This window comes from Diabrotica virgifera, chromosome 3, assembly GCF_917563875.1.
Source record: "Diabrotica virgifera virgifera chromosome 3, PGI_DIABVI_V3a".
Lineage (NCBI taxonomy): Eukaryota > Metazoa > Arthropoda > Insecta > Coleoptera > Chrysomelidae > Diabrotica > Diabrotica virgifera.
In genome coordinates this window covers 4,039,290-4,061,913 of record NC_065445.1, presented here as the reverse complement: position 1 = coordinate 4,061,913, position 22,624 = coordinate 4,039,290, and the positions used below count along the sequence as shown (strand labels likewise).

The 22,624-nt window shown below is 34.2% G+C and overlaps 1 protein-coding gene across 4 annotated transcripts; it reads left to right on the top strand.

The window, feature by feature from the left end:
• Positions 1-233: 233 nt before the first annotated feature.
• Positions 234-12,388, top strand: LOC126881771 (uncharacterized). 4 transcript variants are annotated; one of them, XM_050646253.1, is made up of 3 exons: positions 234-292; positions 683-1,681; positions 5,553-12,388. In XM_050646253.1, exon 3 carries the CDS (start codon positions 5,801-5,803, stop codon positions 9,494-9,496), a length of 3,696 nt encoding a protein of 1,231 aa, XP_050502210.1. In that variant the 5' UTR covers positions 234-292; positions 683-1,681; positions 5,553-5,800; the 3' UTR covers positions 9,497-12,388. The 4 variants fall into 4 exon arrangements, 3 of the variants coding, with proteins under 3 accessions (XP_050502210.1, XP_050502211.1, XP_050502209.1); XM_050646254.1 differs by lacking the exon at positions 234-292 and adding an exon at positions 365-422; XM_050646252.1 differs by lacking the exon at positions 234-292 and adding an exon at positions 472-552.
• Positions 12,389-22,624: the final 10,236 nt, after the last annotated feature.

Below are 22,624 nucleotides of genomic sequence, written 5' to 3'. Positions count from 1 at the left end.
GTAATTTGTCATTCAAAATCCTGTAATTTGAGGTGCTACATGATAAGATTCGACATATCAGGCAAATAATAAACGATAATGTGTCAAAAAGGCGTTATACATGACATGTTGTTAAAACCGACATCACAACGTAATTTGTCATTCAAAACCCTGTAATTTGAGGTGCTACATGATAAGATTCGACATATCAGGCAAATAATATAAGATAGAGGGTCAAAAAGGCGTTATATGTGACATGTTGTTAAAACCGACATCACAACGTAATTTGTCATTCAAAACCCTGTAATTTGAGGTGCTACATGATAAGATTCGACATATCAGGCAAATAATATAAGATAGAGGGTCAAAAAGGCGTTATATGTGACATGTTGTTAAAACCGACATCACAACGTAATTTGTCATTCAAAACCCTGTAATTTGAGGTGCTACATGATAAGATTCGACATATCAGGCAAATAATAAACGATAATGTGTCAAAAAGGCGTTATATGTGACATGTTGTTAAAACCGACATCACAACGTAATTTGTCATTCAAAACCCTGTAATTTGAGGTGCTACATGATAAGATTCGACATATCAGGCAAATAATAAACGATAATGTGTCAAAAAGGCGTTATACATGACATGTTGTTAAAACCGACATCACAACGTAATTTGTCATTCAAAACCCTGTAATTTGAGGTGCTACATGATAAGATTCGACATATCAGGCAAATAATAAACGATAATGTGTCCAAAGGGCGTTATACATGACATGGCGTTAAAACAGACACCGCAACGTAATTCATCATTCAAAATCCTTTAATTTGATGGGTCACACATTGATTTCTGATTATCCGTTCCGAAGATACATGGTACATTGCCATAACGGCCTAAGGGATAACTTGGTTGAGCTGTAAATGCTTATTTATTGTTATTGACGTTAAAACAAAGCCATTAGCATAGAAAAATCTCGTATCGCAGTTTGATCTCTAGCAAATCCTAATTCGCTCAATTTTGCACCAAGTGCTCCGTGCAATATATCATTAGAAAGGTCTTTTCATACATATTAAGAAAATCACTGACCAAGTGTGTTACGGTCATTATTTATGGCTGAAAACGACAAAAAACTACAAATTCTCAATGTACTATATTGACACAAAATGTACTTATATGGTACAAAAAAAAGGCCTTATACAGAACATTGTGTTAAAACAGACATCACAACGTAATTCGTCATTCAAAATCCTTTAATTTGATGGGTCATACATTGATTTCTGATTATCCGTTCCAAAGATACAAATATTTGTACAAAATTATGAAAAATCGAATAATTTGAAATATTTACAAAAATATTTTAAGTTGTTTGTTAACATGCCGGGTGTGTATGGTTGATAAGAAAAGAGTGCAGACGTTATTTTTGTTAATATTAACCTCCAAAGATATGACAAGCCACAATGCTAAAAGTCCGGATGTAGTCGGATGAGAACATGTAACCGCAGTTGTTATTTGTGTAAATGTTATCACATATTTTTAAAACTATAAGGTCTTGTTTTTGCAAAACACATTCAAACATTTGATCACGTTCATGCTGTGTGAATTTCGCCTATAAATACTGAAACAGACGAGCATATACCACAGTCGACATCTGACAGTTTCTACAGTATAGTTGCAGTGTTCAGTGGAAAATATTCAATTAAGGTAAGAGATTTTGCTGTTTATTTTACATATGGTTTTTATGAATTTATTGGTTTGCTATTTTTGTTAAATAATTTGGATGTACATGTGTTTCCTTTCATCTATGGGTAATACTGGTTTTAATTCTCTCTTCCCAACTTGTTTGCAGGTCTTCTAAGTATTTATGATTCTTGTATCTATATATACTTCTCTTACAATAAAATGTGTGTACTATAGGTGATTTTATTCTTATATTCAATGTGATTTATTATAGTAATTTTATTACTTGTTTTTATCATATCGTAGGATGTATCTGTCGCTAATATTTTTAACTGATTTTACGTTTTATCCCTAAAATAATAATAGCTGTTTATGACTCATTTCTACTGTACTTTTTCATCTTTTAATATTTCCTTGTTACATAAATAAATGAGGTAGGTTTTTACATTAAGATAATCATATTTTACTATTTAGTTCTAAGTGGTCACTTTCATGCACCAGAATCGCCATGTGGCTCAGAATCGGTATGCCGATACGGGGGCCACTTTCATGCACCAAAATCGCCATGTGGTCCCGAATCGGTGGTATGCCGACTCCCGGGCACTCAAGAATAGTAACTTTTTATGATACATTTAGCGCGGTACTCCGTCTTCTTTTAGCACATTTTTCTTGTTATCTGCATCAGGATAATAGTATTTTACCGTTTAGTTCTTATTTTCTAATTTGAATTATAAATATGTGTTATTTCATGTTTTTTCAGGCATGTATGATGCAACACCCGTCCGTATATTTCTGAACAATTTTATGATTTATTTCAGTATCTTTTTATGCCGCATTCTACCGTACTTTTGTTTTTCAAGAATATACAATGAAGCGTAGCTGTCATTTATATTTTATATACGACCAAGCGTAGCTGGTATTTATTTTTAACAGTGTGATAATAATCGTGTTGCATTTTCTATTTTATGTACGACCCAACTTATTTTTATTTTTAAAAATATATTGACACTCTTTGTAATGCATTGGGTTAGGAAATAAGAGACAATATGAGTCATTTTATTATTTCATTTAAATTTTTTATGCTAGTACATTATTACAGTTTTTAATTAAAAACTAAATGCCCTAGTCGATTTATTTTAACATTTTTATCCAGAGGTCCAACGACATAATGGTTAAACGATGATGTCTCGTAATCTATGCTTGTGCGCTGTTTAAATTGTCGGTCAGAGCGTTCAACACTCTTACGATGTTTTTCTCAGTTTTCCGAACATTTTCACAGGGGCTTCGACGCATGTTTGAGTTATTTTTAAACAAAGGTTTTATGATCTTATTAAATTTATCCGGGAATGCTTGATGCCTCAAATATCCTAGGGAATCTCTATGAACACCTGTGACTTCTAATATTTTTTTTATAGTTTAGGCTATCATTTGGTGTAAAGTCTTGAGGATACATATAAAATTATAACAGTATATAGCCCACAAGTAGCCTTGTACTTGCTATCGTTAATCAGTATATTCTTAGGAGCAAATTTGATTTCCATATCACCCATTAGCCATTTATCAGTTTTCCAAACATAGTGTGGACCATAAGCTCTATCAAGGTCTGGTGAATGATGCCAATATTTTTGAAGGTGTTCATCTTCTTCTTCATCTGTGCTTTCTTCATCCTTCTGGCGCATATTTCTCAAACGATTGTTTTGGTGTCCGCTGGTCTCTTCATGCTTCTCTGTCTGATGTGAAGTTTTCAGATAATTGTTTAGTTCTCCAAGAGGTTCAGTACTAGGTGTTAAAACTGTTTTGAGTTGTTGTTCACGTTGCATTATTATTTTGAGTGAATTATACTTTTTTTAATAACTTAGCAAGCTGCTTGACACGATGTTCACCGTTAATTTTCTTGTATCTGAATGCCGTTTCTCTAGTTAACACCTTTATCTATATCCGCTAACTCGCATCTGACATATAGCTAACATGCATCTGGCATACATCTGGCATACATCTGACTAGCATCTGACTTGCATCTGACTTGGCGCTAACCGTTAAATTATCGCTGTATAACCTCAGACATAACGCTGAATCATAGTTTACTTCATGCAGTAATCACGTGACACAGAACGTCACAGTAACTAACAGAACGTGACAGTAACTAACAGAGCGTTACGTGAATGACGTAAATCACGTGACAGTACTCAACAGAACGTGACAGAACGTGACAGAACGTGACGTAAAATAACGTGACAGAACGTGTCAGCACCTAACAGAACGTGACAGAACGTGTCAGCACCTAACTCTCTCTATCTCTCTCTCTCTTTCTCTGCTATCACACTTTCTTTGCGCTCAACAACCTTTTTGCTACAAGCATCAATGACGTACTTCCTATTAACAAGTGATATTGTGACACAGAACGTCACAGTAACTAACAGAACGTGACAGTAACTAACAGAGCGTTACGTGAATGACGTAAATCACGTGACAGTACTCAACAGAACGTGACAGAACGTGACAGAACGTGACGTAAAATAACGTGACAGAACGTGTCAGCACCTAACAGAACGTGACAGAACGTGTCAGCACCTAACTCTCTCTATCTCTCTCTCTCTTTCTCTGCTATCACACTTTCTTTGCGCTCAACAACCTTTTTGCTACAAGCATCAATGACGTACTTCCTATTAACAAGTGATATATTGTTTGTAACAATATAACCTAATTCTTTAATTATTTGTTTTATAGCTAAGTAGGTCATTGTCAATAACTGAGTTGTATATAAAAAACAATTACTTCAAAAATTTATTTATTTTTTCCTAAGTATCTTTGCTACAGTAATAAAAATATTTTTTCGTATTTCCAGCAGACCTGCAGGAGCCTCTTTAAAATAGGCAGTCGTCGATTTGCTTTTCTGAAAATCATAATAAATATTCTACATTTTTATGTCTTCGCCGCTTTTACACATAACATTCCTTTTTTCATCGTAAATTCTATTTGATGAGGTAGATGATGTTTTGTAATTGCATCTGTTGGGCCGTATACTAGTTCGTATGTTCATTCCAGAAATGGGGCGTAATTCCATTTGAGTAGAACTTTGCACCTACTACCACCTCTGTCTTTATCCCATACTGGCTGGCAACTTCATGAAATATTAAACTAGCCGGTAAACACGCGCCTGCGTAGCTGGCTCGGATAAATTCTTGCTCGATACATGTCTTAATCAAGTTTAACTGAATGTACTGTTTCATACTGGAGCAACTGCTGTGCCTGCTTTGACGGTTATTCGAAGAATGAAAACTTATTGTGTTATCGAGTGTGTTAGTGATGAAAGTGGCGGGAGTTTTCTCGCCGAAATGTTATGCAAATCTAACTGAACAGTTTTCAATGTCGTGTTTATTCATCATATCTCGATATATGTATATCGGTTCTCTTCATACATTTTCCACATCTTTCGCTAAGTAGCTGACATCTATCATAATTATGTTGCCCATTTTTCAAATATTTTCGTAACTAGACCAGGAAGAATTATATGAAACCCACTTTCAATTCCTAACCATGAATCCTTCTTGTGATAGAATAATGAAGAATTAACTATGAATGAGTCGACTTATAATTTTATGTGCCTGCTCCAATCTAATCATCACAAAGTATCTTTTACTTTCTGGTAATATTTGTTCTAAGTTGGCCGTACTGCTTCTTTTTATGTTGGTAGTACTGATACTTCCTTGAAAAATTAACCAAGTTTAATAAATGTCTTAAATGCAGCATTTTTACATTGATTCTTATGAGAAACAAGCACAAATCTACACTTTGCAGGGGCCTTTTGAGCATAACATAATACCATTTAGTTTTCCGTCCGACTAGAAGTATATTTAATACCTTACATTACGGCATTTTCTTCATTCTGTTTCAGATATTCCTAGCGTTCAGACGTGTGCTCTGGTGAGTTTTATATCGTTCAGAAGTGTGCTCTGTTGAGTGACAAACTTTGAATATTTTTGATTTTGTCGAAAACAATTTTTTGAAATTTTTAAAACATATTTAGAGTTTGGGTTCTAAATTTTTGAATTCTAAGTTTTGAATATGTATTATTTTATTACTTAGTGGTGTTTGATTTGGTCAGTATTTTTTAATAATTTCTCATCCTTTAATAACGAAAACATGAACAAATTCTTAGTCACTAAAGATACTTTTAAGAAAATCCGTAGATTTGGCCTCCAGGGACGAACTCTGGAATTTAAAATCAGGGATGTGCCGCAGAGTGAGGAACCTGTGGGATGGGTAAAAAAGGCCATCGAGGGGATTGTGCTTAAGGGAACAGAAGGTTTGGAACCAACCGATCAGGTCGGTTTCACTTTTTGCTCGAAAGACTTTGCCAGAGGTCAGGGTTGGATGCGGTTCAAACCTGCCTCTGAAGTGACCGTTGATGATATATGGGATAAGATTAGTTCCATTTATCAGTCAAATTCTGCAGGCCTCAATACCGAGACATTTTGTTTGGGTATTACGACGGTGCGTTTGCCTACAGGTAAAGGTCGTGGTTACAACTATAACTCTTTCACCGAAGAGTGTGCCCGTAGGAAAGGAATTATTGTTATTAAAAACAAGGATAATCTTTGTTTACCTCGTGCTCTTGTGGTTGCAAAAGCTCACGTAGATAAGGACCAAGAATGGAAGAAGGTACGTCAAGATGTTGGAAAAATACAAGGACAAAGAGCCCATCAACTGATTGAAGCCGCTAATGTAACAATTCCTGTCGGAGGGGCAGGAATACCCGAACTACAACAGTTTCAGGGACACCTCACAGATTACAAAATTGTGGTGTATAGTTATGGTAGCAAGGGTCGTGACGTTATGTTCTGTGGTAACACTAATGGTCCAGCGTTAAATCTTTTGTATCATGAAGGACACTTTAACGTGATCACTTCTTTGACAGCTGCTTTTTGCTGTCGATATTATTGTGAGGAGTGCCACCAGCCGTTTAACAACAAAAACGACCACAGATGTGGTGGTACATGTTTTGCTTGTCGTCGTTCACCAGCTTGTTCCAAAGATTGCGTGAAAATACCCTGCGATCAATGTGGTCGAAACTTCTACGGTAAGGCATGTTTCAATGCTCATGTTGGTTCGGTCTGTGAGAAAATCAAAAGGTGTAAGACCTGTTACAAGATCTACACCAAAAGTCATGTCTGTGGTGAGGTCTTCTGTAAAACTTGTAAGAAAAATTGTCCGTCAGATCATCTTTGTTACATACAGCCCGATTCTGGTAGGCCACCGTCAAAAGATTTTCTATTTATATTTTATGATTTGGAAACTCGTCAAGAAACGGTAATGCCTGATGGTTCACTTCTTCAAGAACCTAACCTGTGTGTTTTTAAACAGTGCTGCGACAAATGTTTGGAATCCGATACCCGCATGTGTACACAATGTGGTGTTCATCTGCAAGTTTTAAAAAACAACCCTATTGAACGGTTTATGGAGTTTGTACTTAATCAACGTAAGTTATTCAAAAGAGTCGTTGTTATGGCCCATAACGGTGGTGGCTTCGACCATCAGTTTGTGTTAAATTATATTCTAACAAAGACTGATATTACTCCCGATTTGATTATGCGTGGTACAAAGTTGGTGTCAATGGCTGTTGGTAACGCTCGTTTTCTTGATAGTCTTAATTACTTTCCAATGGCGTTGTCTGCTCTACCTAAAGCTTTTGGGTTGACAGAGTTGAAAAAGGGATATTTTCCACATTTGTTTAACAGAGAGGAAAATCAATCTTATGTTGGACCTATGCCTGATCTTAAATTTTACGATCCCGATAATTTAAAAGATGATGCACGTGACAAGCTGATCGCGTGGCACGCTGAAAGAGTAGATGAGGGATACGTTTTTGATTTTCAAAAGGAAATTGTTGAATATTGTATTAGCGATGTTGAGATTTTGACTAAGGCTTGTCTCACTTTCAGAAAACAGTTGATGGATACTTCAAATGTCTGTCCGTTTTTCGAGGCAACAACTGTTGCATCGACGTGTAACAAGGTATTCAGGCGTAATTTCTTACAACCAAACACAATAGGCCTTATTCCAAAAGGTGGCTATCGATTCAAAGATAATCAGTCGAAAATAGCTTTGCAGTGGTTATTGTGGGAAGAGAAGCAACGCTGTATTAAAATTCAGCATGCTGCCAGAGGACCTGAAGCTCTTATTGGAAATTGTAGGGTAGACGGTCTTTACGAAAACACCATCTTTGATTTTCAAGGTTGTTATTATCACGGTTGTCCTACTTGTTACCCTACAGATAGAACTGCACCCCTTCATGACGATCCTTCAGATTGTATGGAAAATCGTCATGATAAAACAATTGCTAAAGTTAAGCATCTCAGATCAATAGGATATGAGGTGGTTGAAATGTGGGAATGTCAATTCCGTAAAATGCTGACGGCCGAGATAAAGGCGTATACCGAGGGGCATCCTCTTATGGCTAGTTTACCTTTGAATCCTAGAGATGCTTTATATGGTGGTCGTACAGGCAATACTGTAGAGTATTACAAGTGTAAAGATGGTGAAAAAATTAAATACGTTGATGTTTGTTCGCTTTATCCGTGGGTATGCAAGTACGGAAAGTTCCCAATCGGACATCCAAAGAAAATATATATTGGACAGGAATGCACTGCTGTAGACATTACTGAGTTATCTGGATTAATAAAGTGTAAGGTGCTTCCTCCTACAAACCTCTATCATCCTGTTCTTCCTACCAAGATGAACAGTAAATGTATGTTCGTTTTATGCCGAAAGTGTGGAGAGGACTTTGCGGAAGAAGAGTGTGAGCATTCGAATGATGAACGGGCTCTAACAGGTACTTGGGTGATTGAGGAGGTAGTGAAAGCTTTATCAAAGGGTTATAAAATAATTGAGACCTATGAGATATGGTCCTATGATACTTTACAGTTATCGAAATCTCAGAAAGGTCTTTTTTCCGATATGATGAACAAATTTATCAAAGTGAAACAACAAGCTTCAGGGTGGCCGCGAGGATGTGTATCGGATGAGGAAAAGAGCCGGTACATCGAGGAGTTTCTTCAGAGGGAGGATGTCAGGCTGGAGTTTTCCGACATAACGGAGAACCCTGGTCTGAGGTCGTTGGCTAAGCTTATGCTCAATTCTTTCTGGGGTAAGTTCGCTCAGCGAGAGAACCTCCCTAAAACATCCATAATAAACAAGTCTGGAGAATTTTTTGCTATGTTGATTAATCCATCCATTCATGTTAATACGGTGATCCCTGTAAATGAGGACACACTGGTTGTTACGTGGGAGTATGTGGAGGAGGCGTACTCAATGTCGTCAACAGTTAATGTTGTTCTGGCATCATACGTAACGACTCTGGCTCGTCTCAAACTATATTCCTATTTAGATCGGGTTCGCAAAAGAGCTTATTACTATGACACAGATTCCATAATATACCTTTCTAAGCTTGGTTTGCCAAACCTTCCTACAGGTGATTGCCTCGGTGATCTAACAGATGAGCTTGGTGGTGGATATATTTCGGAGTTTGTTTCTGGAGGGCCTAAAAATTACGCATATAAATACACTTTGCCTAACGGTAAAGAAAAAATTTGTTGTAAGGTTAAAGGTATTTGTCTAAATTATGAGGCATCTAAATTAGTTAATTTCGATACCATTAAGACGATGGTACTTATGAAGTCTGACCCTGTTTCTGTGGTGACTAAACAAATACAAAGGACACAGGATCATTGTGTTATCACAAAAACCCTTGAAAAAAAATATAGACCAAACTCAGCAAAAAGAAAATTTTTTGAAGATTTTACATCCTTACCTTATGGTTATAAAAAACTTAAAATTTAAACTATGGCCCAGACTCAGCTTTTTTTATTTTATACACTATACCTTTTTAACACTCACAATCAACATTTTTAATTAGTAAGTTATATATTAATAGATTACTTTTTGTTTTGTCAACAGTGGATGCTTTTTCCTCTGCGATACAACCGATCGTCTGTCACACTGAAAAGTGGGTTACTAAAAAGTTGTAGTGAGTTGTCGTTTGTCCTACATGATTAAAAAATCTTTAAAAGATGTTCAGTTAAGACCATTAAAAGATATCTGATATAGCCCACTGGCAAATTAATGAGCCGTTCTGGTTAACTCTAGAACCGTTGCTCGTGTAGCCGCTCATTATAAAAGATGGCAATCAGATCATAAAAAGATGTCTGCTGAACCATTTCCTGTATGTTTAAAAAAGATGTTCAGTTAAGGTCACTAAAAGATATTCGTTATAAAAATCGTACTATAAATAATGTTAATAAAAAGATACCTGCTGAACCATTTCCGGTATTTTAAAATACAATAAACAGTTTTCGGCTATGGACAAATTTGTGATTTTGTAACATCATTACATCTTTGCTCGTTACTTACTAGAAGGTGGGGCAACAATCGCTTGTTCTATGCTATCACAAATATATATATTGCATCAACATCACATTTGATTCCTCTGAGGAAATTTGGTGGTTGTAGGCCTCTAGGGGATGGTGTCCACGATAAAACACCAACGAGGTATGTGTTGTACCTCATGGGTGCCTTGGAAATCAACACGAGTAACCTTTGTTTCAGATTATCCTTGAAAAAATCAGCACGCAATTTGGAGCTATGTTAGCTTTAACGTGAAGACCTTTACGACATGCTTTTTCTTTACGACAATACTGTTAGATATGTCTTTATACATTAACAAAAGTTTTTTTTTTTCTACCTAGGTATACTCTAAGTGTATATAATTTTTTTCTCAATATATCTGATATATAATACCTTTAAATATGGTCCTCCTTTTGGAGTATAAAAAGGACGGTCGACTTTTAACCCAGCACGGATGCACGCCTATGTACCTTTACGAAGGGAATTGTACATAAACCTATAAGCTGATCGTAATCCATATCTGCAAAGTATGTTGTCAGCTTGGGTTAGTATATACAGTGCATTCCGTATGTTTTATAAACATGATCAGAGGGAAATTGTTGCCTGATGGCTATTAAAGAACCGTCTATGACCCTCATATATTCTTATCGCAGATGTTTAATTTCAAACTGTAAAAAACAATAATATTACCTGACTTTCCGTAGATAAAATATTGAATGCAACTATTCAGTAAATTACATAAAAATAATACGCATTTTTCTGAAAAGACTTGTGCATGAAATGTTTGCTGGTTTGGTCACAGCGTAAGAATGGTATATGTTCATTGTAGGAATGTATGCTTGGAGGGAGATCGAGGATGTTTGTTGGTCATACTGTAAGAATGGTATATGTTCATTGTAGGAATGTATGATTGGAGGGAGATCGAGGATGTTTGTTGGTCATACTGTAAGAATGGTATATGTTCATTGTAGGAATGTATGATTGAAACGAAGATACGATATAGTGCCGTTTTGGCAATGTCTTATTCACGTCACGTCATTCACGTTACGTCATTCACGGTAAAATATAACGTTAAAGAGGTACACTGTTAGGATGGTTTAAAGATAAATAGTCTATACCATTAGGGAATAGAGTGTAGCAGAGACCATTAGAGGCCATTAGAAACCATCAGGTCACGTTATTTACGTCGCGTGATTCACGTGACGTTATGCACGTCACGTTCTGTTAGGCACTGTCACGTTCTGTTAGGCACTATACGGAAAAGAAGAAGAAGAATTGGCAATTAATATTGAACGTTGACAGAAGAAGAATTGACAGTTGCCATCTGTGTCGCCACCGCTTTCATTTGATATCCCATACGTCAAAATCGGATCATTAGCCAAGAAGATATGTTGTAATGCCGTTTTGGCAATGTCAATTAGTTACGTGTTGCAGCCGACAGGTGGCATGATAAGATGAAGAACTGTGATAGGATGTTTGATGGTCGTACTGTAAGAATGGTATACGTTCTTCTAGAGGGCTTGGGCATAGTTACATGTTGCAGCCGACAGGTGGCATGATAAGATGAAGAATTGACCACAGCGTAAGAATGGTATATGTTCTTATAGAGGGTTTGGACATAGTTACATGTTGCAGCCGACAGGTGGCAGGATAAGATGAAGAACTGTGATAGGATGTTTGATGGTTTGGTCATACTGTAAGACTGGTATACGTTCTTCTAGATGGTTTGGGCATAGTTACATGTTGCAGCCGACAGGTGGCATGATAAGATGAAGAACTGTGATAGGACTAATATATCACCGTTTTGGCAGTGTTGCCATGTTTCTCCTTTCCTTCAACGTCTGTTGCGTTAAAATCAATAGCAACGAAGATATAGTGCTGTTTTGTCATTGCTGACATCTTTGTTTTTATGGTAACATATTCAATATCCCCTCTTTTTCCCAACGAGACCATATTCACACGAATTGGACCACTAGACACGAAGATATGATATAGGGCCGTTTTGTCATTGCTGACATCTTTGTTTATATGGTAACATGCCTTCCTCTTTCCAACAATATATAATCAGTCAGGTCGGAGACATGCTACAATGCTCTTTTGCTAATGTCTTTGTGATTGCTGCTCTTTTGCTAATGTCTTACATGTAATAAACGAACCAATAACAGCGCAGATGGCAGATAGGTGCTTCATGGATAAGTGTCTTATTTGGCTTTCTGACTACACCCTGTATATTTTGCGATAAACGAAATAAAGAGGAGGCCATCTTGGAAGGCGAGGGTTTGTGACGTAGGTGGGCCTGGCTGTGTTCCCATTGGTCGGTGCCTGATCATTGGTCGGTGATTGGGGCTAAGTTCTCATTGGTCGCTGGGCTGGACTTTGATCTCATTGGTCTATGGGCGATGCTGTGGGTGGGCGAGGCTTCCTTCTCATTGGTCGGTGGGCGGGGCTAATTGCTCATTGGCCCGGCGGGCGTGGCTTTGTGGTGGGCGTGGCGTGGGCGTGGCTTTGTGGTGGGCGGGGCGTGGGCGTGGCTTTGTGGTGGGCGTGGCTTTGTGGTGGGCGTGGCTGTCTGCCTGTCTGGCCGAAGTGGCCCATACTCTGCTAATGCTGTCAACGAGAGTCCCATACCTGCTGAGACAACACTACGACACAACCGGCTTTTTACTATTGTTTCTTTCTTTCCTTTCATGTGTAGGGCCAACAGATTCATCATGGCATGAGAAAGAGCCTCATTTGTACCTTTACGACAACGTTAATGAAAAAAGGGTTGTTTATGAGGGTTGCGCTGGTGTTCAGAAGGACCTTTTTATTTTTGACCTAGTTTTTAAATACGAACTTTACTACACAAAGGAAAGATATAATACATATCTCAATGTTTACAGAAAAAATATTTAAATTATTATTTACCTCCCAAAAAATACGTAATAAAACAAATATATGAAAATTTTGAATTCTATTAAAATGTATGTTTAGAAATTAGTCAATCACACGAAAAAAGTAGAGTTTAAAAAAATTTTAACAAAATATTAAGATCTAATCATGACTAACCAATTACCAGTTTTTTTTATGTCAATAGAATAGATTGGACTTAATTTTAAGAGCTAACCCTTTTTATCTTCTTATTTAATATAATATCTAACATTCAACTAACTTAAACACTTTACTGTTTACGTCTTCTTATCTACGTACTATCTCGGCGACAGAGGTTGGCAGTCATCATGGTTTTTCTGATCTTATATGCGGCTGCTTTGAATAGTTGGACTGATGTTGCAACTTGTCAAAAGTCCGATACGTTACACCCAGGGGCGTAACAGAGGCCCCCGCAGCATGAAGCTCACGGGGGCCCCATCTTGTGGTCTGATATTATGTAAAACTCTGTTATTGTTATATTCTTTTACGCTATGTGTTTAATATTAAAAATGTAAATTTCTAAATAGACATATTCGGCAAGTGAATCATTTTATCTCTAGAAATTTAATCCCTTCCGGTCTCCCAAACTTTAATGGTGGCGACGATAAACTCTAATGCTTTGTAGGTACATGACTATTGATAGATTTGAGAATTGCAATTTTGGGAATGTTGGAACAATATTTCTAAATCTAGAAATGGGTTTTTTCTTTACGTTTACGTTTAGTATTTCGATACAATAATTACCTATCGGCAGTAGTTTCATCTATCCTTAATTTGTTTGGTTTGAATTTTGGGTTATTTGTGTTGTTTCATGGTTATAGTTGCATTAGTTTGCTACACATTTATTTATCAATTTATTGACGACTTTTCTTGTGTAATCATTGGACAATCTCTCAACAGATAAACGATAAGATAAGGAAATTATAACACTGAAAAAATGTTTCGGAAAAAATCAAACAAGCTTATATTTTTCTAAAACATTTCTTGATAGTTTATAAATTTTATGTTAAAGTAAAAAGTTCTACTCACAGATTTAGCCTCTAATTGTTTATTAATTGTTTAAACAATAAAACTGTTTTGTATAAATAATTTTAAAAATATCGGTGAATTATAATTCATCATTTTACTTTGATCCAAAATGTTTCTATTTTCTATTTGAGTATGCTGAATTCGAATATGACATTATAATTCGAAAATTAAAAAAAAATTTACTATGTCTGCGAAACTTTTTTATTATCAATTTTACAAAAAAAAAAGTTATTCTACATTAAATGCTCTGAATGGTCTTAAATCTAAGATATAATATACAACCATCAGAAAAAATATGAATCTAACTCAAGACTAAAGTACCTTTATATTTCACAATATACGATTTTAATTTTAATATGCAATTACATCCTCCTAATTAAAAAATTAATTTTTGCAAATATTTCTCAAATTACGGATACCCAACATCATTTTATTACAAATTATGATAACTAATTTATTTATTAATTTTACGAAAAAACGTTATTATTTATAGAAAGCTCTGCATTGTCTCAAAACTAAGATTCAATCGTAATATATTACATTTTATCAACTTTATACGAGGTATGTCGAAAAGCATGAATTTGGTTCAAGAGTCAAGTACCTTGATATTTTACAATATTTCAACTGCAATGATTTAATTGCATATTTAAACATAGTTTTTAATTGCCAACAACTTTTTATAATAAAATTTTTCAATCTTGTAAAATATAAAGGTACTTTACTATTGAGCAAAATTAATATTTTTTGACATACCTCGTATAAAATCCATAAAATTTAATATCTGATGATTGCAACTTAGATTTAATACCATGCATAGCAATTTATGAAAAATAACTTTTTTTCGTAAAACTGTTCCAAGTTACGCAAACACACTGTTACACTAAAAACGTTGACTGGGTGGTCATCCAGATTTCAAACTGTGCTTGGTATAAAGCAGAACTACATGACAATTTTAAAAACACTATCTGAAATAATATTAACTTCCACAGATCGTGAGGAGAGAATGACAGCTAATAATTTAAAAAGTAAAATGGAACAGTTTGAATTTTTCTTCCTTTTACAAAATAAAGTTTTGGAATCTATAAATCTAGCTGTCACTCTTTTGTAGTCCAAAAATATGGATCTCTCATGCGTAACAGTACTTTTACATAACTGTAAAGACTTTTTATCAAATCTTAGGCAAAGCTATACATCACAACCGCTAGTTCAGAGAGATCTTTTTCTAAACTTAAATTACTAAAATCATATCTTCCTAGAACAATTTCAGAAGCATTGAAAATGAAGTTGCCCATTAGATAGATATTAATAAAACTGTAGATAAATTTGCTGATAGTAGTGCACGAAGAAAGTTGTTCATCTCATAGAATAATACAGACTATGTAATAATGTAATATTTTATTAATGTTTGTTAGTTTGTTCTATTTTATTCTATAAATTATATACTAATAAAGATGAGAAATGTAAGTTGTTATGAACAGTGCATTATTACGGTAACACAAATAAGTTTTTATTACACAAGTCGTATTTAGTAATTGTTTCAAGTTTGTTACGCGACTGGTTACACCTTGTCCAAATTTCGTTATTTTATTAAATTTCAAAACACCTCTTATATGATTTTAACTTCTTTCTCATAAAATAATTTTAAGCACAAAATAATCCCTAATAAAACTACCGTACATATTTAGCTACCTTCGACAAACCTTTCTAAAAGATAATATGATATCTTTATATATAAATATAATCCCTTTAAAACTACCACGTTGTTTTGACTAAAAGCTGTCAGTGGCTTTTGTTTGCAAATATAATAAATGATCCCTTAGAAATTTTACCGAAAATGCACTTAAATACTCTGTGTTTATGACTGTATTTTTAATCCTATGTAAGAATTTTTTTTTATTATTAACCCCACATTTATTACAATCTATCTATACAATCTAAACCTAAATGTTTAGGTAGATAACAGACAATAAGTAATAGGACTGACAATAATTAGGAATGACATGTAGGGAGGCATCCAGTGATGCACCCCTTTTTTAAAACTTAGCCTACAACACTGACTATTTCTGACATAAACTTATACATATTAATTTAGTACCTATTGTTCACTTAACTCTAACGGAACTTTTCGTTTTAACCTACGAACAGTATGCGGTTTATTCACTAAATTTTTTGCTAACACGTTTGGATGCACTTTAAGTTTTTCTGTATGTTTTTTCGCGCACTTTTTGATGTCATCTTTGACGTATGGTAGTCCGGCGTCCCGATGGATGGCTTCATTGGTTATGAACCATGGAACTCCTAGTATTGATCTCAATATTTTGGACTGAAATCTTTGTATGATTTCAATGTTGGAATGTGCGGCGGTTCCCCATAATTCTATCCCATAAGTCCACACTGGTTTTAGGATGGATTTGTAGATTAATATTTTATTTTCAGTTGATAGTTTTGATTTTTTGCCCAACAGCTAATATATGGTTCTTAACTTATGACCCAGTTGTTTTCGCTTAGTAAATATATGCTTCCTCCAGTTTAATCTTCTGTCCAAGTACATACCTAGATATTTGACTTCATCCCCTTGTGGGATTCCTTTACCGTTTAAGTATACAGCCTGACATGTTTCCCTACGCGTGGTAAATGTTAGGTGTAGCGATTTGTTTTCATTAATTTTGACTCTCCATTTTGTCATCCATTGTTGAATTTTATTTAGATTATTTTGTAAGATTTCTGAGGCTATTTTGGGATTTTTGTTCGATGATAGTATTGCCGTTACGTTCTGTTTGAAACCATTCTCAAATAATAGACTACATACAGAATAACTGTATTTCCCTCTGTTAATGTCTGTCTATAAAGTAATACATTTTTAAATCTTTTTAAAAATAATATTTGGACCTCATTGTTACTGTATTATAGGGGTCAAGATTTAACTGGTGTAATAAGCCAATTTTTTCTAAAATTAAGGCCCGTACTCCTCGTTACTTCAGTGTTCATCATAAGAAAAATTATGTGTACAGGGTTATTCACTATATTTTGACCCCTCTGTAAACTGCTTTATTTACAGAATTTGAAAAAAATGTAAAATACAAAAGTTGTTCGATTTTTAAAATATAATTTTTTGATATATACAACATACTAGTGACGTCATCCATCTGGGCGTGATCACGTAATCGACTATTTTTTTAAATGAGAATATGGGTAGTGTGCTAGCTCGTATGAAAGGTAATTAAATTCTCTATTCAGTAATATAAACATTAAGATAATTATTTATACAGGGTGTCCAAAAAAAATTTTTTTAAATTAAATTAGTTGGCAGAAAAAGAAGAATGTATGTAATTTATTTAATTTAAAATACATTTTACTGCTGTTAGAAAACAGAAATAAAAGTTTATTGCACAAATAAACATTGATTTTTGCTTAATTTCAATGTTCAAACTGCCAAGAGGCAGATGTGTGGCAAGTGGCAGCTTGAACATTGAATTTAAGTGAAAAGTAATGTTTATTTGTTCAATAAACATTTATTTCTGTTTTCTGACAGCAGTAGAATTTATTTTGAATTAAATAAATTACATACATTCTTCTTTTTGTGTCAATTAATTTAATTAAATTTTTTGGACACCCTGTATAATTAATCATGTTAATTTTTATATTACTAAATAGAGAATTGAATAACCTTTCAAATGAGCTAGCACTTGACCCCTATTCTCATTTAAAAAATAGTCGATTACGTCATCACGCCCAAATGGATGACGTCACTAGTACGATATGTACGTTAAAAAATCATAATTAAAAAATCGAATATCTTTTGTATTTTACATTTCTTTCTAATTTTGTAAATAAAGCAGTTTACAGGGGGGTCAAAATATAGTGAATAACCCTGTAGGTACATAACTCTGTACTAAAATAACAAATGGTTTAGTTCTTTTGACTCTTCTTTGTCACCCAATAGTATTGAGTGACTAGTTGACCTGAATTAAAATATTTAACATTTCTAATCCAGTAAAAATAGGCTAGATTCAACAGAAAATGTATTCTTTGCATATTATGTTTGAAACTATTTAATAAATTGTCTGAGAGTACAACAAACTGTACAAAAATAAATTGAAAGTGAAGCAAACACGTAATTGACGTTTTTATTTTATTCAATTTTGCTCTGCTTCTCTGTCGATTTGCATAGAAGTCAATTACTCAAAATAAAAATAAAGATTCCTATTTCTATTACTATAACGTCCAAAGATATTGTTGTATTTAACTTGATTGACGAGTTGTTGCACATATCTCTTGTAAATAGTGATTACGTTTTCAGTGGCTCATCTTTACATAACAAAGCCAAAAATAACTACCGCTCTTCGGTGCCTTATAAATAGAGAGCCAAACACGTAACGGAACATACAGTTGTTAATCGCTACCTAAGTCCTTTCAATCAAACCAATATTTGCTGCTTCTGCCTCTGCCTTTGAAATCACCTACGCACACGTCTGGCCACTTGGACGTTAATGCCGGTTGATTGAAAAGGTTTATGACGTCTATATTTCCTCCTGTGTGTATTTTCGGTCCGGTTAATCTCTGTGTACTTAACAAGTTTCTTGAGATACGAAGAGAGGCTTTGAAATTTCTCTTTCGATATAAATAGAAAAAAAAACTTAAGCGAAAGTTTTGCTTTAAAAAAATTATTAAATAATATTAAAAACAAAACTCTATTGAAACCGATTTTCCGGTAACACCTTCGTGGTTTCAAAAATTTCCAAAGCCACGAATTGCCGGAGCAAAGAAGGCTGAGGGAGATCTATGAGTTGAATCTCACTTCTCGAATGTCCACCGTTGTAAAATTTCAACGAAAAATGGTCCCGCATACTCAGATAACAGTAACGCTAATATAAATAAATAATCATTTTTGCACGATTGATCATTTTTGACTGTTTACCGTGACAGATTTTACGTCAGTAGGTGACATTTACTAGCAACTCGACGGAAAGTAATCCAACTCGACGGTAAGTACTCCAACTCGACGGTAAGTAATTCACTTACCGTCGAGTTAAAAAATCTCTTAATTTTAATTTATTTTTTGAAAGAATAAAGAAAACTAACGAATTATTTATTAATATTGAAACTTATGGTATAATTTGTTAAATTATTTAATGAAATCCCACTTGTTTGGGCTGTGGTTTCACTTCTAACAGAAACTCTTGCAGAATCGCATACATTAGTAGTATCCAACATTTTTCTCTTCGAATACGCGATCAAAGTTGAAAACTTGGAAATATCAATGCCATTGAATATTCTGCCCAGAGGCTTCCAGGACTGCATATGTCTTTGAACGAAATATGCTAATAGAGTATTTTCTTCGATTCTTAAATTCTTGCCTTCGCACCATTTTTTAAAACTTTGGTAGGTATTTTGATAACGGATTTTGGATTTTTCGGGAATAATTGCGGAACACCCTTCTTCCCAAGCCCGTTCAATTTTTTCAAATTCACTTTCGCTTATATTTTAATTTATAATAATATTCTAGTAAAATAAAATTACACTACATGTAAATCAAAATGTAATTTCGTACAGGTTGAAACAAATTTTATATCAAATTCTACGCCACAGAGGGAATTACTATTTTAGCGAAATTTTTCGATTCTCCAATACTTTCTATGTAAATAATATACTCTTTACTGGTAAAATTGGACGTTAAAAATGAAACGGCATAGTTATTTTGATTCATTCATTCATTCATTTTAAACTTCCAATATCTCTCAAACTGATGACTTTATCAATACCAATAAAGTTATTTACATACAAAGTATTGGAGAATCGAAAAATTTCGCTAAAATAGTAATTCACTCAGTGGCGTCGAATTTTGGAAGGGTTAATCATTCACTATCCCCTGTCGTACGCCTCTGGCACTAGCTAGAAACGTTTATTAATCACAATTTAGTAGGGTGTATAATACCCACACTTTCTGCCAAGTATGATAAGGATACGTCAAATAGTTTTAAAGTACTTGGTAACAATAATTTTTAAGTTTTTAAATAAAACACCCTGTAACTCAGTAAGTAGCCACATTTTATTTAAGAGATTTTAGTTAAATCTTAATATTTTTAGGTCTAGAATCTACAACTCAGAGATTCGACATTCTTAATAAAATTTAACCCTAAAAGGGCCCGTAGTAATGTAGCTCCAAGAAAAAAAAAGAAGAAGAAAAAACGACAAAAAAATTTTGTTAATTATTAGAAAATTTCCAGGAACCCAATTATCGAAACGACATTTCAAAATACTTAATCCCCGCGACGGTATTAAAAAAACAAATTATAAACAAATTTGAATAATTTTCAAATGCCATTTTAGGGGGGAGTTTAATTGAAATGTGAATTTATCAATACATTTATCGAAAACATACATAAAAATAAAAATAATGACATCTTAAGCAGGTGAATATTTCTTTGGCAACAACCGCGTTTTTGCAATTTAAAATATAGTAACATTTACCAAACAAATTCAATATCTCAAAAAATATTAAATATTTTTCGACCAATTTTTTTTTGCTTAATACTGATAACATAGCGCAACTTAGTCTATAAAATAAGATATTTTATATTGCTTATTTAAAACGCTAAAAATAATCTTTTGAAAATTTGTTTTTAAAGATTTGTATACAATTATTTAAATAAATAGGGGGTCAAATTTAATTTAGTAAGTCTTATGTGAAAGACTTACTCTTCAACTTTGCAGAAAAAATCCCATAGACCTTCATTAATAAGTGAATTACCTTAGCAGTTAAAAAAGTATTTTTTTGCAAAAATGACCCCTTTTTAATTATTTAAACAATGATCCCCTTGTATGATTTGGATACTTTCTTGAAAAGATCTTTTGTACCCACCTAAACTTTGTTATAAAATTTGTTTTAACCTGTACGAATTTACATTTTGACTTTTTTTATTTTATTAGGCTATAATCAAAATTGTACTTAAAATTATTGACAACTAAATAAAAACTCAATTCTCCATTGTTGTTATGCACCCTAGTTACTACCTAACAACCAAAGTATCTATCTTGATAAAATAAATGAAACTAGTCAATATGACGAAAATGTTTAATTCTATAATTTATAATGGTATCAATCGTGCAAAAAACGTTATAAGCATGTCGAACGTTAAGGGTAACCGATCTCAGACAATAATTGGAGTCGTCGCTCCGCTCCTTCTCCAAACAATTGTCTTCGATCGGTATAAAACCCTTACCGTTCTCCATACTTAATATACTATCACATAATCAATAAATATGGATTTTCAGTGTCCTATTCGCCGCGTTGTTGTATCCCTGTTTCCTGTTTTTTCAATCTCCTCTTTAGAACCTTACTTACATACCACTTTAGTGTAGGTGTTAAGCTCGCTACCTCTGTTATATCGCCAAATATTTTACCTATTTACCTATACTTTCTGTGGTCTACTCTTTCTGTCTGTGAGTCACCTTGAATGACCCCTAGGTGCGAAAAGTAATCCTAATCCTAGTTCATCTCCTCATCGTAGTTCTTCTTTTAATTTCCAGAATAATAGTGTAGTTAGTTTAGTTAGAATAGGTTACAGATTTGTTACCGGCTGAATGGGTACATGAGCCCGAAGGCCAAAAAAAACGTTCTAATTACTTAAACTACTTTACTCTGTGAGAATTTTTGTCGCATATAATATCATAAGAGAGAAAATTTTGCCTGCAATATTTTCGACTAGTACGAAATTTGTTGCCTGGCAATTTTTGCGAATTAAATTCTGACAGTTAAATCACGATACGTCAGTTGAGTGATTTTGTCAAAATTTTATAAGCGAAAACTTCTAAAAGGCAACAAGCTTGAATAAAACCAGAAGAAAATTTTGCCGGTAAATAATTTTCTCTCGAATGATATTCGACAAGACTATTTCACGAGACAATTAACGCACCAATAAGGTATAAAAGTTTGCACATTCTTTCTACCAAAGCATGATTTTGTGTATTATTGACCTGTACCATTTGGGAACTCGAAGGTCCAGCTTCATTTGTTGTTCTGAGATTTTCGATCAACTTCTGGTGGTGATTGGAATCCAGCTACAGATATGATTTTAGAGAGCTTGCATTTGAGTGGCCGTTAATTTAATTAACACCTTTCTTGAACAAGGCTGACACAGCTGAAAATCGATGAGAATGGTTTGTTAATTTATGTCTTTTTGTGTCTATTCCAAATTTTTCAGCTGAAATTTTTGTCCACTTAGATACGATGTTGATTCCAAGTGGACAGTTCGGTAAAGAGTTTGTCTGATAAAATCTTTGGTCCCCCTTTTTCCATTAATTTAAAAAATGATCTAACTGAGCATAAATTTTCGTTTGATGAATTTATTACCAGCCATTTGCTGCTTGCCAAACGTTTCGAACCGCCTTGATTTGTATTGGAAAAAATGCTGTTGTATTCAATTTGGCCCGTAAATTCTCCCATAACAATAAATTCCTTCTGGAAAAAGTGAATCTTGCAGTCCACGGCCTCATTGCCTCTCCAAGCAAGTTCAAATGAGCAAAGGTGAAAAAACTTTTTTTGTGTTCCATCGGGGGTTTTCTCGTCGTAGCTTTGGATGATTTTTAATAATTCTTCGGTGAATAATGCTTTTGAACTGAGTT

Excerpts from the sequence above, each read along its gene's own strand:
- LOC126881771 (XM_050646253.1), top strand. The coding sequence starts at position 5,801 with ATGAACAAATTCTTAGTCACTAAAGATACTTTTAAGAAAATCCGTAGA.